The sequence below is a fragment of the Rhinoderma darwinii genome, unplaced genomic scaffold (assembly GCF_050947455.1).
Source record: "Rhinoderma darwinii isolate aRhiDar2 unplaced genomic scaffold, aRhiDar2.hap1 Scaffold_68, whole genome shotgun sequence".
Classification (NCBI taxonomy): Eukaryota; Metazoa; Chordata; class Amphibia; order Anura; family Rhinodermatidae; genus Rhinoderma; species Rhinoderma darwinii.
Genome location: NW_027464238.1, coordinates 884711 through 907333, shown reverse-complemented (window position 1 = coordinate 907333; position 22623 = coordinate 884711). Strand labels below are relative to the sequence as shown.

At 40.4% G+C, this 22623-nt stretch overlaps 1 protein-coding gene across 1 annotated transcript; it reads right to left on the bottom strand.

The window, feature by feature from the left end:
* Positions 1 to 7143: 7143 nt before the first annotated feature.
* LOC142728492 (uncharacterized) lies at positions 7144 to 11636 on the bottom strand. The gene is made up of 3 exons (XM_075849104.1): positions 10860 to 11636; positions 8345 to 8498; positions 7144 to 7183 (listed from the first exon to the last, which is right to left on the bottom strand). Exons 1-3 carry the CDS (start codon positions 11536 to 11538, stop codon positions 7144 to 7146), a joined length of 873 nt encoding a protein of 290 aa, XP_075705219.1. The 5' UTR covers positions 11539 to 11636.
* Positions 11637 to 22623: the final 10987 nt, after the last annotated feature.

Genomic DNA, 22623 nt, shown 5'->3' with positions numbered 1-22623 from the left:
GATAGATTTTTCTGTCTCTTTCAATGCTTTTGTGTTATGCATTTTAACACTGTATTTCCTTTATAGGTCCAGGACTAGAGGAGATGAGCGGTCACTATATGCATATATACTTCCATTGCGATGCTGCCACCTAGTGGCCAGGAAGCATTTTTATGTGTTGTTTTAGTCACAGGACCTGTGCTTACATGTTCTGAGCTGTGCAGATGCTCACGTCAGTAAAGCTCACTGCTATGTAACACTGTTGAGACAATGGTGGCTGACCCTGTTTATTGCAGGCACCGGGAAAACCGGCTCGGGCACTGTCTTTATTATTTACTTTAGTGTGCAAAAACAGTGTAGTATGGGCAAGTAATCAGTGTCGGAACATTGAATAACTCACAAAGGGGCTGTTTTTAAATTTGATAAAAGGCGACTGTTCCCACCTAATGGGTTCAGGTGCAAGGGCTGCGACCCATAAATCAGCAACTATTGTGCAAGCAGGGCTGAGTAGGCCCTGAAGCCAGAGAGGGCCCATTGCTGTGGCGGTGGAGTGCAGGAACTTCCCCACAGATGATTGCTGTGAAAGAGGCAGCATTGGATGTAACAAGTGGAAGTTGCGTGAAGCCTCCCTGTTATTTAGTTGCTGAGACGATGGGTTACCCCTGTATCAGGGAAGAGTCCGAGCTCTGTCCCAAGGAAACCAAGCTGGTAAAACCCCATTTCCTGCATTGCCTGAAATTGCCGCCATTTTGTGTAATATTTTAAGTGACTGTGCCTCTCTGCTAAGAACAGTTTTTTGTATTTCCTTTTAGTCGTTTTGCAAACATTACCGGCCTACTAAGGGTATGTTCACACGGCCAAATTTCAGACGTAAACGAGGCGTATTATGCCTCGTTTTACGTCTGAAAATAGGGCTACAATACGTCGGCAAACATCTGCCCATTCATTTGAATGGGTTTGCCGACGTACTGTGCAGACGACCTGTTATTTACGCATCGTTGTTTGACAGCTGTCAAACGACGACGCGTAAAAATACAGCCTCGGCAAAAGAAGTGCAGGACACTTCTTTGGACGTATTTTGAGCTGTTTTCTCATAGACTCCAATGAAAACAGCTCCAAAAACGGACGTAAAAAACGCCGCGAAAACGGCGTGAAAACGCCGCGAAAAATGCGAGTTGGTAAAAAAACTTCTGAAAAGCAGGGTCTGTTTTCCCTTGAAAACAGCTCTGGATTTTCAGACGTTTTTGTTGACTACGTGTGAACATACCCTAAAAGAAACCTGCATCAAACATGGGTTTCTTTTCATCATACTGCCAGTAACAATGCAAGGTCAAATACATTACTCGCCCTCACTAGCCTCCCCTCATGCCAAATTTTATGGTCAAAAGGACCATAACAATTATATTCTATTGGAAATAAAAGGTGGATTTCTGACTTTAGAGAACAGAGGGTAAAATAATAGACATGTTCCTCACCTCTGTACCTGAGATATGGTACAATTTGTCCTTTAAAAATTAAGCCCTCATATGGCTGTGTCAACGAAAAAATAAAAGAGTTATGACTTTTGGAAGGCGGGAAGTAAGAAAACAAAAGCATAAAAATTAAACTTAGCCTGGTCCTGAAAGGGTTAATCGAAGACTGAATAGCTATTAAAAATGATATTAAAAATAAAAGGGGAGTCCTGACTACAAAACAGCGGGTAAAGAACAGAGATGTTCCTCACCTCTGTACCTGATATATGGTTGTGTTATACTAGATATTGTCTATAGAAGATATACATGTTAACCCTTTCAAGACCGAGCTCATTTTGGCCTTCAGGACCAGCCCCATTTTTTCAAATCTGACATGTGTTACTTTATGTGGTAATAACTCCGGAATGCTTTTTCGCTATCCAAGTGATTCTGAGATTGTTTTCTTGTGATATATTGTACTTTATATTAGTGGAAAATTTGGTCAATAAATTCATTGCTTATTTGTGAAAAACATCAAAATTTAGAGAAAATTTGCAAAAATTATGATTTTTCTAATTTTAAATGTATCTGCTTGTAAAACAGATAGTAATACCACACAAAATAGTTACTATTTCACATATTCCATATGTCTACTTTATACTTGCATAGTTTTTTGAACATTATTTTATTTTTCTAGGACGTTACAAGGCTTAGTACTTTACCAGCAATTTCTCACATTTTCAACAAAATTTCAAAAGGTGATTTTTACAGGGACCAGTTCCGTTCTAAAACGGCTTTGAGGGCCTTATGTACTAGATAGACCCCATAACCCATATTAAAAACTACACCCCTCAAAGTATTCAAAACAGCATTCAGAAAGTTTCTTAACCCTTTAGGCATTTCACAGGAATTAAAGCAATGTAGAGGGGAAATTGACAAATTGTTTTTTTTTTGCTGCAAATTATTTGTAATACATTTTTTTCTGTAACACAGAAGGTTTTACCAGAGAAACGCAACACAATATTTATTGCCCAGATTCTGCAGTTTTTAGAAATATCCCACATGTGGCCCTAGTGTGAAAAGGGACTGAAATACCGGCCTCAGAAGCAAAGGAGCACCTAGTGGATTTTGGGGCCTCCTTTTTTTAGAATATATTTTAGGCACCATGTCGGGTTTGAAGAGGTCTTGTAGTGCCAAAACAGTGGAAATCCCCCAAAAGTGGGACACCTGCAGAATATGGCGCGGGCGCAGCGCATGAGCCCGCTCCATATATAACCCCCCGCACCACGACATGCTATTAAGTCGTGGTGCGCGAAGGCGTTAATGTGCAGCGGATGGTGCAAAGTGAAAATTTAAATTTTCCACTGATATGCCATTTTAACGCACAATATGTTGTGCCCAGTTTGTGCCACTGAAGACAAGTACCTCATACAATGTTGAGCAGGTTCTCCCAGATATAAAATATCATATATGTGGACGTAAGCTGGTGTTTGGGCACGCTGTGGGGCTTAGAAGGGAGGGAGCGCCATTTGGCTTTTGGAGCGCAGAGTTTGCTTGGTAACTGTTCTGTTTGGGGTTTTGCTTTTATTTCAGTTCATGAAGTGGGGGTATGTGTGAATTGGGCAGAGTACATCAGGACATAATAAGAGGGTATAATAATTTGGTAAATAAATAATAATCCGCAGATATGTGGCCAATGTCGCATTGATAAATGGCGCCTGATCTTATCAGCTTTTGGACACTGCATAATTTCTGTCGCTATATTCTGAGAGCCAGAACTTTTTTTTTATTTTTTCTTCACCGGAGCCGTGCGAGGACTTATTTGTTGCGGGACAATCTGTAGTTTTCATTGGTACCATTTTAGGGTACATGTGATTTTTTTATCACTTTAAATTAGATTTTTTTTGGCAAGCAAAGTGACAAAAAAACAATTCTGACAATGTTTTTTGTCTTTTTTTTTTACACTTTTCACCGTGCGCTATAAATGAAATTTTACTTTATTCTGCGGGTCGATACGATTACGGCGATACTAGATGTATATAGTTTTTTTATGTTTTGTGGCATTTGCGCAATAAAATTACTCTTCGATTAAATTATTTCTTTTTTGTGTCACCATATTCTGAGAGGCATAACTTTTTTATTTTTCAGTCAAAAAAGCTGTGTAAGGGCTTGTTTTTTGCGGGACGGGTTGTCGTTTTTATTGGTACTATTTTAGGGTACATGTGACTTTTTGATCACTTTTTATTCTATATTTTTGGAGGGTTGATGACCAAAAAAAATTGCGATTCTGACATAGTTTTTTAATTATTTTTTTTGCGCTGTTCACCGTTCGGGAAAAATAATATTATCGTTTTATCGTTTTGGTCGTTATGAACGCGGTGATAGCAAATATGTGTACTTTTTTTAACATTTTAATTTTTTCCCTATAATAAAAGACTTATTATAGGGAAAAAAAGCATTTTTTGTTTTTGTAACTTTTATAACTTGTTTTTACACTTTTATAAAACATTTTTATTACTTTTACCTTTTACTTGAAGACTGGCAGCACTGATCGCTGCTATAATACATTACACCACCTAGGTAGTGTAACGTATTATAAACTGTCAGTGTGACGCTGAGAGTCACACTGACAGGAAGCTTAGGAGGACCGGCCTCCGGCTGGTTCTCATAGGCTGCTGTGCATGGCAGACCCAGGGGCCGTTGTATGGCCTCCGGTTCTGCCTTATAACCGACTGAAGCACCCGCAATCGGTCCCCGGGAAAGTTTGTTGTAGCAACAAACTTTCCAGTTTGTTGTAGTAACAAACTTTCCAGTTCGTTGCTACAACAAGCTTTCCCTGCGATCACATGACTGGGACCTGAACCAATTAGGTCCCGGTCATGACTCCAGGACCAGAGGCAGGGGTTAACAGCGCGATCCGGGTGTCAGCGCTACTCTGAGACACCCGGATCGCGCTTTTAACACCCACTGTGAATTCACGTCGGCACTGCACAGAGCCCAGCAAATGCCAACGTGAATATACAGTGGGCGGTCGGGAAGCGGTTAAAAACACATATATTCTGATGTACCAGGAAGATACTATCACACCTCTGCAGGTCTAGAACTCATGTCTAGCCTGAGTGTTATCAGTAATTAATATAAATATTAATTACCTGTCTTGTGATTCCTTTCTTGCTGCTGACAGGATTATATGTCACGTTCCTTCTTCTCACTGGGATCAGTCATCTGTAAAGAATCAAAGGTGTGATAATATGTTCCTGATACATGTTATAGACACTAAGGGTATGTGCACACGTAGTGACCAAAAACGTCTGAAAATCCAGAGCTGTTTTCAAGGGAAAACAGACCCTGCTTTTCAGACGTTTTTTGACCAACTCGCATTTTTCGCGGCGTTTTTCGCTGCATTTTTTTACGTCCATTTTTGGAGCTGTTTTCATTGGAGTCTATGAGAAAACAGCTCCAAAAACGTCCAAAGAAGTGTCCTGCACTTCTTTGGACGAGGCTGTATTTTTACGCGTCGTCGTTTGACAGCTGTCAAACGACGACGCGTAAATAACAGGTCGTCTGCACAGTACGTCGGCAAACCCATTCAAATGAATGGGCAGATGTTTGCTGACGTATTGTAGCCCTATTTTCAGACGTAAAACGAGGCATAATACGCCTCGTTTACGTCTGAAAATAGGTCGTGTGAACCCAGCCTAATATGTATAACACACTAGGGACATAGTTATTTATCTCAGGTATAATGTACAAATAGAAAATAAAGAAAAAGACGACACTAAGGACCTGTTCACATCACCGCTGCCCTTCCGTTGAGGGATTCCGTCTGAGGTTTCCGTCGGGTTAACCCCTCAAAAATGAAACAAAATAACATGCCCCCCCTTGCCTGTGCTGTATGGCAAACCCCCATTTTATGGTAAAAAGTAGCATAACAAGTGTATTCTATTGTAAGGCCCCTTGGGTGCCTAGAATTATGGAGCTTATTGGTATATTGCTTATATAGTTTAAATTAATGTTTATTATCAATGTAATCTTAAATGGTTAACACAATTATTTTTTCTGAGTCGTTATAAAGGGTTACCTGTGCCTAGTAGGCAACAGTTCTCCAAAAAGATTCAGGATTGTTACCACACAGGGTCCTCAGTGGTGGAGTGAATGCAACGGCGTGGAAATCCACTTATTAAGGGATGGCTGGAGTCTGGCAGTAACTATTTTCCCAAAGCAAAGGAGCTGAAGAGCCCTTTCCAAAAGCTTATGGACTGTTATTGTTGTCCCATGCTTTTTAGAGGGAAGTGTTATGCTCTAAAAATAGTTCCTCCACCCCCCCCCCTTCCCTGCATGTGGCATGGCCGGAAGTTCCCGGCTTGCAGTAAAGTGGTCCAGGGATGTGGGACAGCGCTGGTGTAGAGGAAGGAGGAGTCAGTCCTTGTACTGCACCCTCATCTAACAGGTCCATGAGGCAGGGTTCTGCTCTGTCCCTGAGGAAGCAGTAGAGGCATGGATGGCTCGAGGTGTGGTGGGAGGAGCAGTCCTGTGATTATAATGTACAGGCAGACTATGGAGGGCAGTCGGTAGCATCAGTGGTGAGACAGGTGTAGACTCCAAAAGGAGTTTATTGCCCCCCTCCTTGCTGCTGGTGGGAGAGACCGTTGTCATAGGATACGGACGAAGACTGCCTCCTATTGCATCATTGGGATCTGCAGCTGACCACGGTCAAGAGACTGGTCGTCCAGCTGCTGGAACAATCTTGGAGGCACCCTTGGGTGATGCCAGGATTCCTGTGAGTGGTGAGTCACCTTCATGTTTGGCTGCGTACTCAAGCACAAATGTGTTGACGGATGAGGATTTGTTCTCTGTTTTAAAGGACAACTTGGGCTTGTTTGGGTGGCAAAGGGTGGAGTATAAGCTATGCCAGTAAAGCCAGTACGTTAATACCCCGCCTGACTAGATGGTTTGTACAGATTAACCTTTTGTGGCTTATTATTCTGTGGTGTGGCTCCTCTGGGAATTTACCTGTCCACCAATATAGGGGACAAGATCCACAGACGAGAATTTGTGATATTTGGTTTCAGTGGATCATGTAATGGTGGAGAAAGAGAGAGGGTCTTAGAAAAATTCCAAAGTGGTAAAGACCTGTACGATGTAACCTGTCATTTAAAACGAGATTACGCTTGCCTTGCTGTAAATATCACAGAGACGCTACATAAGGGTCAGGATTGTGAAAATAAAAAAAAGTTGTGATAAAAAAAGAATTAATGTTCCATGGTAGCACATACCCCACAATACTCAATCAAAATGAAATAAAACATGACAACAGTTTCTTTGGATAAAAATGGCCACGGTGTTTATTAAGGGTAACCTAAGATAAAATAATTCGAAGAGAATAACCATAAATAATCGAATAAATAATAAAATATAAATATTTTGACCAATAAAAACCAAGTCCGCCCAGCATTAGCTGGGTGACAAACCCCACAAGCCATGACATTACCAAGACATGGCCCCCCCAAAACACCGCAGCCATTCTTCAATTAAATTCTGCAGGCCCAAATTGAAAATGTCGATACCCACATCAGAAAGATGTATACAATCATTTCTGAACAGCCCGTCTGTGAGGTCTTCAAGGTCACTGTGTCTATAAGAAAGACCACCGAGGACCGACATGTATTTAGACATGGCTCTATTAATCCTTTTACGGATTCGATTCAAAAACTTATAATTTCCAGAGGACCATAGCAGTCTTGGAATAATCTCTGAAAAGGAAATAGTAGCGTCAGGGAAAAGACATTTTATCAAGGCTATATCCCTTCTCATTTCCCAAAGTAAGTCCAAAGTCTTTTCTTTACCTAGGTCATTGCCTCCAGCATGGATGATAATTAAATTCGGATCCGGCCAATAAAAACTCAGTGATTTAACTAAAGAAAACACGTTCTTCCATTGCAAACCCCTTACCCCATGCCAAAAAACCGAAAAAACTAGCAGATCCATAGACAAATTTTCTGTATAGGACCTTCTCGCGGCTCTCTTCTGTGCCCAAAATATAAAAGAGTGGCCAAGGATCCAAACAACCAAACGCTTACCTGTGGATATATAATTACACTACTAACAAGTCTGGTCGAACATAAAGTTTAAATCTATTAGACTCCCACCTTCCAATTCTTTTTATAATCCCTTCATCAATTCCTAACTGTGCAGCTTCCGTAGCTGCACCTATTCTAAACGAATGGGAGGATATTTTTAAATGCTCCAACTTCAGGGACTTCAAACATTTCTTCAAAACAGAGTTAAACTGAAATCTGGACAGCTGATCCCCATTCTGATGAATCAGGAAAGCAACCCCAAGACTCGGCCTGATTGACAACCAATGTTTAACATTAGAAACTGGGCAAAGAACAGAACCCGAAAACTGATTAATTCTAACCAAACGACCTTTTCCTAATTGATCTGTCTTAGATTTTTTTAACAATAACAAAACATGGTCAATTTTGCAACTAACATCCTGAAATGAAAGGCCCGGGACTGAAACTTTACTCTCTGCCACCAGTTCGCTTATTCTCAAGGCTGCAAAGAACATTAACACAAATGCTGTTCTAAACAAACACACTTCAAAATTACTAAAACAAACTAAATGTAACACCTTGAATAATTTTAACAACAAATCTAATGAAATAGGCCTTCTTCTTTCCACAACCGGAGCTGACCTATGGTAACCTTTCAAAAGCTGCTTAACTGGGAAGAGCGAAGAAATAGCCGGACAACTGTTTAATTTAAGAAAGAAAGAGATGCCTGCCAGAGACTTAGAAATGGAGGCAAATGACAGCCTCCAACTAATCAGGCTACATACAAATTTTAAAACTAGACCTACCTCATTATGAAAGAAATTACAGTTCTCATTAACACAGAAATTAACCCACTCCTTCCAAGCAGCTGAATAATCAGCCCATGTTCTTGGAGCCAAGGATCTCTGAATATTAACATAGATTAGTCCCAAATCAGATTCCATAAATGAGGAGGACACGGAATTCCACAAAGCTCCGCTTCTGGTGCCATCGTTCTGAACCTCCGCCACTGACAACGAGATAATGAATCTGCTATATCATTCTTTTTTCCTTCTATATAGCTAGCTTTCAACCAGATGTTCAACTTCAGACAACATAAAGTTAAATGTCTTAATATCTTAACTACTAATTCACATTTTGAAGATAATGTGTTAATTGCAAAGACTACACCTTTGTTATCCGTAAACAACAAAATTCTCCTATTCTTAAAATAATGACCCCATACAACTATGGCTACCAAAACCGGAAATAATTCCAATAAGACAATATTTGAAGTAACTTTGCTTACACGCCAAGCACTGGGCCATAACTCAGCCGACCATTGACCATTAAAGAATGCCCCGTAGCCCATACTACCGGCTGCATCCGTAAATAAAGACAAAGAGTCAGAATCCTCAAAATTAAACTGCCAGCAACTGCGTCCATTAAATTTAGATAAAAATTCTAGCCATACAGCTAAATCTTCTTTTAGCTGAACCGTTAACCTAATATGGGACCTAGGTGACTTAAGACCCCTTGTTGAAAAATACAGTCGCTTTGAAAAAACTCTTCCCATAGGAATAACTCTAGAGGCAAAGCTCAACAACCCTAACAGTGACTGCATATCACGTAATGAACATTTCTTCCTAGCTAACATACTGACTAAAGAAACCCTTAACTTTAACAATTTTTCCTCTGGTAAACTAAATTCCATTCTCTCAGAATCTATTCTAATACCTAAAAATTCTAATGACCTACATGGAAACACAGTCTTCTCTTCAGCTAACGGAACACCAAAAAATTTCATAAACTCGACAAATTTTAACAATAAGGAATAACATAACTCAGAACTAGCATCACCTATAAACAAAAAGTCATCAAGATAGTGCAGAACACCTCCATCCGGAATTTGCTTCTGCACTACCCAATGTAAAAAGGATGAAAATGCCTCAAAATAGAAACAAGATAAAGAAAAACCCATTGGTAAACATTTGTCATAAAAATAATCACCTTCAAATTGAAAACCTAGAGAGTTGAAACCTGCAGGGTTAACTGGTAGTAAACGGAAAGCTGATTTGATATCAGCTTTTGCTAAAAAAGCATTTTGACCAAACTGTCTCAATAAAGAGACAGCCTGATCAAACGAAGCATAGTGTACTGTCGCTTTAGACTTGTCAGCATCATCGTTTAATGAAGCCTTAAACGGGTAAGAAAGGTGATGTATTAAACGGAATGAATTCAATTCCTTCTTAGGGACAATTCCTAAAGGTGAAAGTCTAAAGTTTGTAAACGGCGGATGTATAAAAGGACCAGCGATCCTGCCAGTTTCAAGCTCTTTCAGGATTTTCTGATGCACAATATCCTTATGCTGCTGGATGGATTTCAAATTATCCACCCAGCAACAACCAGATCCTTTGAAAGAAGGGATATCAAAACCAAACTTAAAACCGTTAAAAATTAAATTAGCTTTCTCCCTGTCTGGGAACAATTCTAGCCAAGGCGCCATTCTTATTAATTTCACTGGCGTCCATGCTTTTGGATAACTGTTCTTTGGAACTAGGGGGTTGAGACTGGTTTGCTCTTTTAAAACAGCGACACATTGGGTGCGAACCCCCACAAAAGGAACATTCATGTTTATACCGACAATTGTTCAACCATTTACACTGAGCTTCATTATAAGCAAAGCAAACTCCTTTCCTCAACGTATTCTGAGAACTAGGCTGCTGCTTGGGCACTGACCTTTGTGGAAGCATTAAACTAAGCCACAAACCAACATCCTTAGTGCCCCATTTTAATGAAGGGTACACTGCCATCTTCTGGCGAAACATTTCATCATAATTGTACCATGCTAAACCACCAAACTGGCGGTAAGCCTCAAGAATAATGTCTACATGCTGAAATAAATTACTAGAATTAATGAAAGACTTTTCCCCTAAAACTGAAGCATAGATACAGAACGCCTGTAGCCAGTTAAAGAAAGACTTAGGAGGAGAACGTTTTTTATCCTCATCTTTATCAGACTTACCATCCTGCTTGACAAGAGTCTCCTTCGCAGATGGTAATAAAGAAAATAAATCTATAAACTCGTTCCTCCAAATACGCTCCTTAATTGCTGGCTGTAAATGAAAACCTAATGGCGAAATATCGCAAGACATCACTTCCTTACAGCAAGTTTCCGAAACACCAATTCCTTTCTCTAAAACAGGAATATTACTAAAACCAGCATTCTGTAAATGCTGACTACTATGCTTCCATACATCAGCGGGGGAACTAGCAGGAACAGCCGACTTACTGACCAAATCAGCTAATAATTTTAAAATATCAAACATTACATTAGAATTGAGGGGAGGGGAGATGGGGTGGGACAGATAAGGGGTAGCTGGCATCTCACCACTCTGTTCCACCTGTCCTGGGTCGTGCACCGCTTCTGCTACCTCCTGCTGCGTGCCTGTAGATCCTGGGGAAACTTGCTGACAGGAAAGTTGACTCCTGGGACCTCTTCTTCTCCTTGATACTGGCGGGGGTGGGGAATAAGCCACCCTAGTCTTCCGGCTCCTCTTCCTCGGTTGCAGCTCTGAAGAAAAGTCCTGCGCCGCCTCTAAAACCAGTGAGGCCGGCGCTTCCGCTGTGTCCTCCACACCATCCTTGGAGCAGGAGGGGGTACCCGACCAACCTGTTGTCTCCCGTTCTCTGACTAAACTTCTGGCCAGCGGGTTAGCCAATTGCGCCGGCACTTGCTGCGCACTTCCGGCACTGTGCGCCACCTTCTTTGATGACACGGTCGGCCGCCTCCTCTCAAGCTCCGGCACCTGGAGCGAACGTCCGGAACTGCGCTCCACCCTCAGTGATGACTCTGCTGCAGACTTCATCCTCTTGGCTGCAGCTGATGACGGCACCTCGAGCGACGACCCAGCAGGAGACACTGCTTCCTCTATGTCGTCTTCCAGCCCAGCAAGTTCGCTTCTTCCCTCGACTTCCCTCGACGGCGCTGCTGCTAGGCATTGCCTCAGCCAGTTTTCTCCTCCTTCCGACTCCGCTCTTCTGATCAGCTCCATCAGCAGGACATCCATGGCGACGGTCCAATCTTCAAAAACTGGCTGCTTGACCACGATGAACTGCTCCTTTTATGTCCAATTTTCCCGCCTTTAGGATTTTATCAATGACCAATCAGCTGGCCTTCCACAAAACTGCCTGGAGATAGAATCTGCCAGAACCTGCTCATGCAATTGCACAGCTGACCTAGGTCCAATCAGCTGGGACCAACTCCAAACTGCCCAGAGACAGAAACATCTGGAAACCGGCTCGTGCCACCAGCACAGCTTACCCGGGGGACACCACGATGGTAAGTACCATTCTAATATAAAATAACAAATGGAGAAAAGAGGGAAAGGGGGAGAGAAAAACATACCAAGCAAAAAAACATATTTTATTAACAACTTATGGGGGGCCGTGCGACCATGTGTCCCCCAGGCAATAGCCTGGGGGGCCCCTGACATTATTAGTGAAAGAATCTATGAAATTATCGGCAGAATTTAATATGGTCTAATAATTAATAATACCTGTCAATGCTCACGGCTTTTACAGATGACACCTAACTGTCCATACCAACGGGTCCCTCCCCCATCACATTCCTTGTTAATCAAATGGCGGTTTAGTATACAAAGATTTTTTTCAACACCAATTACCTTTAAAAACCAGTATATAATTCCCTTTTTTCCAGTTCATGTATTGTCTTAAACTGTTTAAATGATGTATTTTTTAGCGTCTATTTATGTTTTAATATCTCGATGTGAGTATTGCAGAGGTTCATATCCGACAGCCTAATAAACAAAAATAAGCATTAATACTCTATCCACTACTCATGGATAAAATTGGATCATTGTTATCCCTCATCCTATCATTGATAACTATCTATCAAACAATGCTGTAAGTACACAACTTACTATTAGAGCAGTGGGGTACAGAAAAAAGACCACGGCGCCACATAGCGTAATTCAGTAGGGTAAACTGATGGAGGAATAAAATACCATGCTCACCAGATAGCTGTAGGTTAAAAGCGGGTAAACCACGAGTGCTGCTGCCAGATCCAATCCGGTTGCCGAGGGAAACCGCTGATTAGTAGTGGGTTAGTGGAGAGAAAAATGGATCTATCTCTGCGCTGCTTGGTGGTGCAAGACGATGGAGAAACGAGTAGTCTCTTATAATAATATTGATGAAAGTTTTATTGCAGTAGCAACGCGTTTCGACGCCGAACTGGCGTCTTCATCAGGCATAAAATTGTTTTAAAACAGGACAGTATAAATACATACCACTGAGTGGTGATTGGCCCAATTCAGATGGGGCAGAAATTGAAAAAACCGCCAAAAAACTTTGGGGGTCAAAGTTCAAATTAAAAGAAGCAGATAACACAGAAAACAATGTATACTGAGGTTTAGATGATAAACATAAAAAGTACTAAAAACTTACACAATTACAATGTATAACGGAGGATAAGCTGAAAACGGAGAGTGTGTCACATCTGGAATTCGGTACTAATGGGAGAGCGGCATTTTATTGAAACATGTGAATAAAGTACCCAAAGTAGTGTTAAAGGTGTTTGGACGCCAAGGGAGTGTATTTATTGTTTTGTATTTCTTATTTATTACTTTTTACTCCTCACGGAATAGTCTGTGAGTTTCAAATTTTTATTGTTTAAAACGTTGTCAAGGGGACCATGTAAACTACGGTGGCCGGTGGGGACCAAAATTGGAAGGTATGAGGTGGAACGCATGTGGTGGAGCGCATGGTGGCCCGCACAATGACCCGCATAATCCGACAGGTTCGTGTGGATTAGAATTGGTAGAGATACGGAAAACTTCTGCTGGGGGTACCCAGGTAAGGAGAATACAGTAAGACATTAATGTGTGGGTACATGTGAGGTATTAGTGGAGATGTTTTAGCTTAAATTGTCTTGGTTTTGAATATCGGGAGCAGGATCAATGATAGTGTATCATGCAAATTAGCTATAGAGACGTGAAAGCTAGATGCTGTTGGTATGTTTAATCTAAGGTCGATTCCGAAATGTCGTTCAAGCCCCTTGGATATAGTGTGTCCATTTTGAAAATCCAATAATTTTCCCGTTGTTTTAATTTGTTGAACCTATTAGGGACATCTGAATGAATGTGTTCTATAGGGGTGATACTGATTAGGTTGAATTGGCATTTATGTATCTGGGCAAAATGGCGAGAAACACTATGTTTCACGAAACCGGTGTTAACATTGAAACGGTGGTTGTTGACCCGTGTTCTCAGGCATTGAGTAGTTCTGCCAATGTATTGTAGTTGGCATGGGCATTCGATAAGGTAGATAACGTAGGAACTCCCGCAGTTAAGGAATGTTTTGATAGGGAAAGATTCATTGGTTACTGTGGATGTGTATGTGTGTTTTTTATTACAGATGATGTTGCAACATAGGCAACGGGAATGACCACATTTATAGGAACCTTTTAGATCGGACAAGAAATGTGTATTTGATGACAATTGTTTTTTTATTCTACTGGGGGCTAGAATATTTTTGAGATTTAGGGACCGCCTAAAGGTGATGTTGGGTTTAGCCGGGATCAGGTCTTTTAGAAAGGGGTCACTCTTGATGATGTGCCAATGTTTGCCCAGAATTGTCCTGATAATTCTGTTTCCTTTATTAAACGTGGTAATGAAGTTGGTTTTGAAATTATTTGCAGGTACTGATTTTTTAAGGGACGGATTTAGACAGGAGTATTGTGTTAGTCCAGTGGCCTTAGTTCTTGCGCCTTCTATTAATTTTGCGGGGAAGTGTTTGTCGATAAACCGTTTTTCTAGAACATTACATTCCTTTTGATAAAGGTTATCTGTACTACAGTTTTTCCTAATCCTCCTAAACTGACCAAAAGGTATGTTTAGGAGCCACGGGCGATAGTGGGCGCTTCTGAAATCAATGTAGCTGTTAACATCAACCTGTTTGAAATGGGTTTGTGTAATGAATTGGTTGTTAACTTTATCATGGCTGATAGTGAGGTCAAGGAAGTCAATGGAAACAGGGGAAAATGTATGTGTAAAGGTTAGTTCGAAGGTGTTACTGTTGAGGTTCTCAATGAACTGGGAAGCTTCTTCGTTGCTTCCTTTCCAGACTATGAATAAGTCGTCTATATAACGCCTGTAAAGTAATATATTATTCTTGAATTGATGGGGGCTATGGATATATGTATTTTCGAAAGCACCCATGTAGAGGTTTGCATAGGCTGGTGCAAACCGAGTGCCCATAGCACAACCTTTAACTTGATTGTAAAATTTATTATTAAAACTAAACGTGTTATGGTGGAGAATGAATCTGATGCAGTTGATAATGAATTGGACTTGTGATTCAGGGATTGCAATGTTGGATGATAGGAAGGATTCTGTTACTTCAATGCCTTTATTATGTGGTATGTTACTGTACAGTGAGGTGACGTCGGCTGTCAAAAAGCTAATTTGGGATGTGAGGGGGTCAAAGTTTAAGTTGTCAGAGACCTGGGTGCTTTCGAAAATACATATATCCATAGCCCCCATCAATTCAAGAATAATATATTACTTTACAGGCGTTATATAGACGACTTATTCATAGTCTGGAAAGGAAGCAACGAAGAAGCTTCCCAGTTCATTGAGAACCTCAACAGTAACACCTTCGAACTAACCTTTACACATACATTTTCCCCTGTTTCCATTGACTTCCTTGACCTCACTATCAGCCATGATAAAGTTAACAACCAATTCATTACACAAACCCATTTCAAACAGGTTGATGTTAACAGCTACATTGATTTCAGAAGCGCCCACTATCGCCCGTGGCTCCTAAACATACCTTTTGGTCAGTTTAGGAGGATTAGGAAAAACTGTAGTACAGATAACCTTTATCAAAAGGAATGTAATGTTCTAGAAAAACGGTTTATCGACAAACACTTCCCCGAAAATTAATAGAAGGCGCAAGAACTAAGGCCACTGGACTAACACAATACTCCTGTCTAAATCCGTCCCTTAAAAAATCAGTACCTGCAAATAATTTCAAAACCAACTTCATTACCACGTTTAATAAAGGAAACAGAATTATCAGGACAATTCTGGGCAAACATTGGCACATCATCAAGAGTGACCCCTTTCTAAAAGACCTGATCCCGGCTAAACCCAACATCACCTTTAGGCGGTCCCTAAATCTCAAAAATATTCTAGCCCCCAGTAGAATAAAAAAACAATTGTCATCAAATACACATTTCTTGTCCGATCTAAAAGGTTCCTATAAATGTGGTCATTCCCGTTGCCTATGTTGCAACATCATCTGTAATAAAAAACACACATACACATCCACAGTAACCAATGAATCTTTCCCTATCAAAACATTCCTTAACTGCGGGAGTTCCTACGTTATCTACCTTATCGAATGCCCATGCCAACTACAATACATTGGCAGAACTACTCAATGCCTGAGAACACGGGTCAACAACCACCGTTTCAATGTTAACACCGGTTTCGTGAAACATAGTGTTTCTCGCCATTTTGCCCAGATACATAAATGCCAATTCAACCTAATCAGTATCACCCCTATAGAACACATTCATTCAGATGTCCCTAATAGGTTCAACAAATTAAAACAACGGGAAAATTATTGGATTTTCAAAATGGACACACTATATCCAAGGGGCTTGAACGACATTTCGGAATCGACCTTAGATTAAACATACCAACAGCATCTAGCTTTCACGTCTCTATAGCTAATTTGCATGATACACTATCATTGATCCTGCTCCCGATATTCAAAACCAAGACAATTTAAGCTAAAACATCTCCACTAATACCTCACATGTACCCACACATTAATGTCTTACTGTATTCTCCTTACCTGGGTACCCCCAGCAGAAGTTTTCCGTATCTCTACCAATTCTAATCCACACGAACCTGTCGGATTATGCGGGTCATTGTGCGGGCCACCATGCGCTCCACCACATGCGTTCCACCTCATACCTTCCAATTTTGGTCCCCACCGGCCACCGTAGTTTACATGGTCCCCTTGACAACGTTTTAAACAATAAAAATGTGAAACTCACAGACTATTCCGTGAGGAGTAAAAAGTAATAAATAAGAAATACAAAACAATAAATACACTCCCTTGGCGTCCAAACACCTTTAACACTACTTTGGGTACTTTATTCACATGTTTCAATAAAATGCCGCTCTCCCATTAGTACCGAATTCCAGATGTGACACACTCTCCGTTTTCAGCTTATCCTCCGTTATACATTGTAATTGTGTACGTTTTTAGTACTTTTTATGTTTATCATCTAAACCTCAGTATACATTGTTTTCTGTGTTATCTGCTTCTTTTAATTTGAACTTTGACCCCCAAAGTTTTTTGGCGGTTTTTTCAATTTCTGCCCCATCTGAATTGGGCCAATCACCACTCAGTGGTATGTATTTATACTGTCCTGTTTTAAAACAATTTTATGCCTGATGAAGACGCCAGTTCGGCGTCGAAACGCGTTGCTACTGCAATAAAACTTTCATCAATATTATTATAAGAGACTACTCGTTTCTCCATCGTCTTGCACCACCAAGCAGCGCCGAGATAGATCCATTTTTCTCTCCGCTAACCCACTACTATTAGAGCAGTGATGTTCTATCACCGGCTCTCTGTTTCAGCACCACTTTTGATGGACAGCTCCACTGTGCTGGATAGCTTTTATTTATAGACTGCCGATGTTCCTAAGGCGTCTCCTTAGTTCAACACTACTCTGCTGGACAGCACCACCTTGCTGTGACAGCACTAATTTTCACCTGTTGGCAACGGATATAAACCTCGTTCTGACAAATAGTTGTTAGCATTAAAGCCATGAGGAAGAACGTGGTATACATCTGAAACGCGTAGGCACTTTACCTACATTTTCACCCTTGCATTCGGGAATGATCTTGTTTTAACCATCCAAATAAAATTGGAACTACGTTCTGTTTTAAACTTGACTGCGCTGGACCATCTACTTTTGCCCATTTTTCTTCTGTCTAAAACTTGCATCAAGGTGAGCTGGAGGATCCCTCCCACTGTTTGTTTGTATAGCTATACGGCTGCATCCATCCGTGCACACCTACTGCCCGTTATATAGGGTTCACAATACAAAAGCACAATTGTATTTTGACCATATCCCGAATGTTAAAGAGTTCTATAACATACTAATATACTCACAGAGTTATTAAAGTACAACAATTTTTCTTTATATATATATTTTTTCTTCTGGCTTTAAAATACAAATTTTTAAAACTTAACTGGAATTTCGGTTATATATATATATATATACAGTGAAGGAAATAAGTATTTGATCCCTTGCTGATTTTGTAAGTTTGCCCACTGTCAAAGACATGAACAGTCTAGAATTTTTAGGCTAGGTTAATTTTACCAGTGAGAGATAGATTATATAAAAAAAAACAGAAAATCTCATTGTCAAAATTATATATATTTATTTGCATTGTGCACAGAGAAATAAGTATTTGATCCCTTTGGCAAACAAGACTTAATACTTGGTGGCAAAACCCTTGTTGGCAAGCAAAGCAGTCAGACGTTTTTTGTAGTTGATGATGAGGTTTGCACACATGTTAGATGGAATTTTGGCCGACTCCTCTTTGCAGATCATCTGTAAATCATTAAGATTTCGAGGCTGTCGCTTGGCAACTCGGATCTTCAGCTCCCTCCATACGTTTTTGATGGGATTAAAGTCTGGAGACTGGCTAGGCCACTCCATGACCTTAATGTGCTTCTTTTTGAGCCATTCCTTTGTTGCCTTGGCTGTATGTTTCGGGTCATTGTCGTGCTGGAAGACCCAGCCACGAGCCATTTTTAATGTCCTGGTGGAGGGAAGGAGGTTGTCACTCAGGATTTGACGGTACATGGCTCCATCCATTCTCCCATTGATGCGGTGAAGTAGTCCTGTGCCCTAAGCAGAGAAACATCCCCAAAACATAATGTTTCCACCTCCATGCTTGACAGTGGGGACGGTGTTCTTTGGGTCATAGACAGCATTTCTCTTCCTCCAAACACGGCGAGTTGAGTTAATGCCAAAGAGCTCAATTTTAGTCTCATCTGACCACAGCACCTTCTCCCAATCACTCTCAGAATCATCCAGATGTTCATTTGCAAACTTCAGACGGGCCTGTACATGTGCCTTCTTGAGCAGGGGGACCTTGCGGGCACTGCAGGATTTTAATCCATTACGGCGTAATGTGTTACCAATGGTTTTCTTGGTGACTGTGGTCCCAGCTGCCTTGAGATCATTAACAAGTTCCCCCAGTGTAGTTTTCGGCTGAGCTCTCACCTTCCTCAGGATCAAGGATACCCCACGAGGTGAGATTTTGCATGTTGCCCCAGATCGATGTCGATTGAAAGTCATTTTGAATGTCTTCCATTTTCTTACTATTGCACCAACAGTTGTCTCCTTCTCACCCAGCGTCTTACTTATGGTTTTGTAGCCCATTCCAGCCTTGTGCAGGTCTATGATCTTGTCCCTGACATCCTTAGAAAGCTCTTTGGTCTTGCCCATGTTGTAGAGGTTAGAGTCAGACTGTTTAATTGAGTCTTTTATACAGGTGACCATTTAAGACAGCTGTCTTAATGCAGGCACCAAGTTGATTTGGAGCATGTAACTGGTCTGGAGGAGGCTGAACTCTTAATGGTTGGTAGGGGATCAAATACTTATTTCTCTGTGCACAATGCAAATAAATATATCTAATTTTGACAATGTGATTTTCTGTTTTTTTGTTTTAAATATAATCTATCTCTCACTGATAAAATTAACCTAGCCTAAAAATTCTAGACTGTTCATGTCTTTGACAGTGGGCAAACTTACAAAATCAGCAAGGGATCAAATACTTATTTCCTTCACTGTATATATATATATATACAAAAAGTAATAACCATGTCTCAAGATACACGATGTTCCAGAGTGGAAATGGCCGCCCAAGTGTTTGGCAATTATGATACTCCAGAAGGAGGTGATTGTGCATTACAGGAAATGTTCCATGATCTAGAGAAACTATCAGTACAGGAGGCTAAGATATGGTGGGACCTGACGACTTTACGTAATTATATTACAAAACAAATGATCCCAATGGGTCTACGTTTAAGAAAAAGTTCTACTTTTACCTACTCTGAAGAATTCAGCACACACTGGAATTTTATATTAACAGAATGTTCTATAAAACTAATGGAACTAATTACCAGACAAGAGGAGGCCAAATTGACAGAAATTGGAAACTGACATTTCCGCTCTAAAAGAACAAATTAATGCTTCCTCCAGCTCACCCGACTTTACTATACTGGAACAACGTACTTCTCTACACTTGGAAAAATTAAATAAATCCATAGCTGAAACTGAGAAAAATAAATTCCAACGAGACCTCAGGGACTATGCAAACAAGGAGGTGTATGATTGGAATAAAAGAGACAAAGTACACAACAAAATCAGACACATCTTAAAAAATCGCAGACAAGAGAGAAGATCCGGCAGCAGTCTGAACAGAGTCAGTTTTAGCTCCTCTGAACCTGATTCAATCGAAGGAATAAATGAAGCCTCAGATAGTGATAACTCTAGGATCCTATATTCCCAAGGATACCAATCAGTCAGCAAGTCAAGGAAGTAAAAAACGGGGAAGGAGAGGCGGTAGGAAACATCACCCAAACAGACCAGGAACAAAACCGTCGCCTACGGAACCGCAGGAACCCACACCCAGCATTAATGTGATCAACCTTTCCTCATCCGAACTAACTCCACACAAGTCAAGGTTCTTTCGTTGGGCCTCAATTTTGCCCCTAATCGTACGTTCAATACTTTCAACACACTTCTGGACATTAATCGATTTGTAAGGAATTTAACAGTAAAGAGGCATTTCTACAACACGCTCCCAAATGACAACAGACTCCGAAGATTATAATCTCAAAGAACCCAATACAAATATCCACGACCATAGATTACTATCGTTTGAGGAACATAGGGCAATCCAATGCTTAGAGAGTCTGAAACCAGAACTTCCTACAAGAAATATTCATTTTTCCCCGGACTTTGTCACAAAAAATCCAAGCTTCCATCCTCTGGCATCCAGGATAGACTCTATGGACAGATTTCAATGGGCAATTGAAAAGGATCTCCAGCAACTATCCAAAAATTCGTAGTGTTGTAATAAGAATTGTAATATTTTTAAAGAGCTGAATATGGCAAATAAAATCGTTAAAAAATAATAAGGATATCATTATTAAGATGTCGGGAAAAGGGGGCAGTATCACTGTGTTAGATAGGGAAATGTATAAGACCCAAATTTTGAAACTCATAGCAGATACAGACACATATAAAAAACTAACGTGCAATCCAACATCTATGTTCCAAAAAAAGCTCAACAAACTGATAAACGATGGTTTAGGTAGTGGCGTATTAACAAGTAAGAAAGCAGAATATATTATGGTCCAATGTCCCTCAATTCCAATCATGCACGCATTGACCAAGACACATAAAGGCATAAACCCCCCCACCTATGCGCCCCATAGTGTCAGGGATAGGATCATTCACAGAAAAACTATCTGAATGGCTAGACTCCTTGTTACAACCCCTTGCATTAAGAACCCTGGGCCATTTACGTGACACCAGAGATGTTTTATGCTCATTTCACAAAAAAAGATGGGAAAATAAATTTGCATGGCTGAGCTGTGATGTGACCTCACTTTATACCAGCATTCCACACGAAATAGCCCATAGGGCACTAGAATATGATCTTTTTAAACACAGCACTTACAGCTATGAGCTACAATCATATACACTTGAGGTCCTTGTCTTCCTGATGACACACAATTTCTTCCAGTTCGATGGGTTGTTTTACCTACAACTTAAGTGAGTATCAATGGGAGCTAAATTCTCCCCTTCTCTGGCAAATCTTGTGATGGCGTTGTGGGAGGAACTTTTCATTTTTTCTAGTGATAATCCTTTTGGCAGATCTATTAACTGGTATGCAAGGTATATAGACGACCTGCTATTTATATGGGAAGGCAATATGTCAGATATCCCAAATTTCATCAATTATCTTAATAACCAACTCAACTTGAAATTTACCTATTCTTCACAAAAAGATACTATCCAGTTTCTGGACCTAGAACTCAAAGGACATGCAGGGGAAATAATCAACACTAAAACATATCGTAAGCCGATTTCAGGGAACACTATCTTGCATGCAACAAGCGGTCACCCTTGACAAACCATCTCATCAATCCCAGTGGGAGAAATGTACAGAGCAAAAAGAAATTGTAGTAATGACCCCAATTACCGGGTGGAACAACAGCAAATTTGTAGGAGACTACGCAAAAGAGGGTATGCAGAATGGACCCTCAAAAGAGCAACCTCCATTGTAGAAACAAAGCCCCGATATATACTTCTAGAGCCAAAACATAATAATAAAGATACTGGTCTAAACGTACCTACTTTGGTGTTACAACACAGTAGTCAGTTTAATGAAATCAAGAAAATCGTCCATAAAAATGTAGCCATTCTAATGTAAGACGAGGCTCTGTCAGATATTTTGAAAGATGGTTGCCGTGTTGTATACAGAAAAGCTCCTTCCTTAGGTGATCTATTGTCTCCTTCTATATTTTCCTCAAACATTCCCAAACTGACATGGCTTCAATATACGGGTTTCTTTAAATGCGGATCGCATCCATGTAAAATCTGTTCATATGCTAAGCCTACTAAGAACTTCAGAGATTCAGATAACAATACAAATTTTTCAATTCAAACTTACATTAATTGCAACAGTGAGGCAGTAATATACATTGTGGAGTGTTTGGAATGCAACCTAATGTATGTAGGTTGCACCAGCCGCAAATGTAAAACTAGGATACTAGAACATTTGGGCTATATAAGAAATCCTAACCTCACCAATATCTCCAATGTTGTAAAACATTTCATAACCTTCCATAATAGATCAATTACAAGTCTGAGATGATATGCCATAAAAAAAGTCAAAACTCCAACCAGAGGGGGGAACATCAAACATAAAATCTTATCACGTGAAGCATACTGGATATTTACACTAAAACGAGGTTTCCTAAAGGTTTGAACTTAAAAAAAGAATTAATGTTCCACTAAT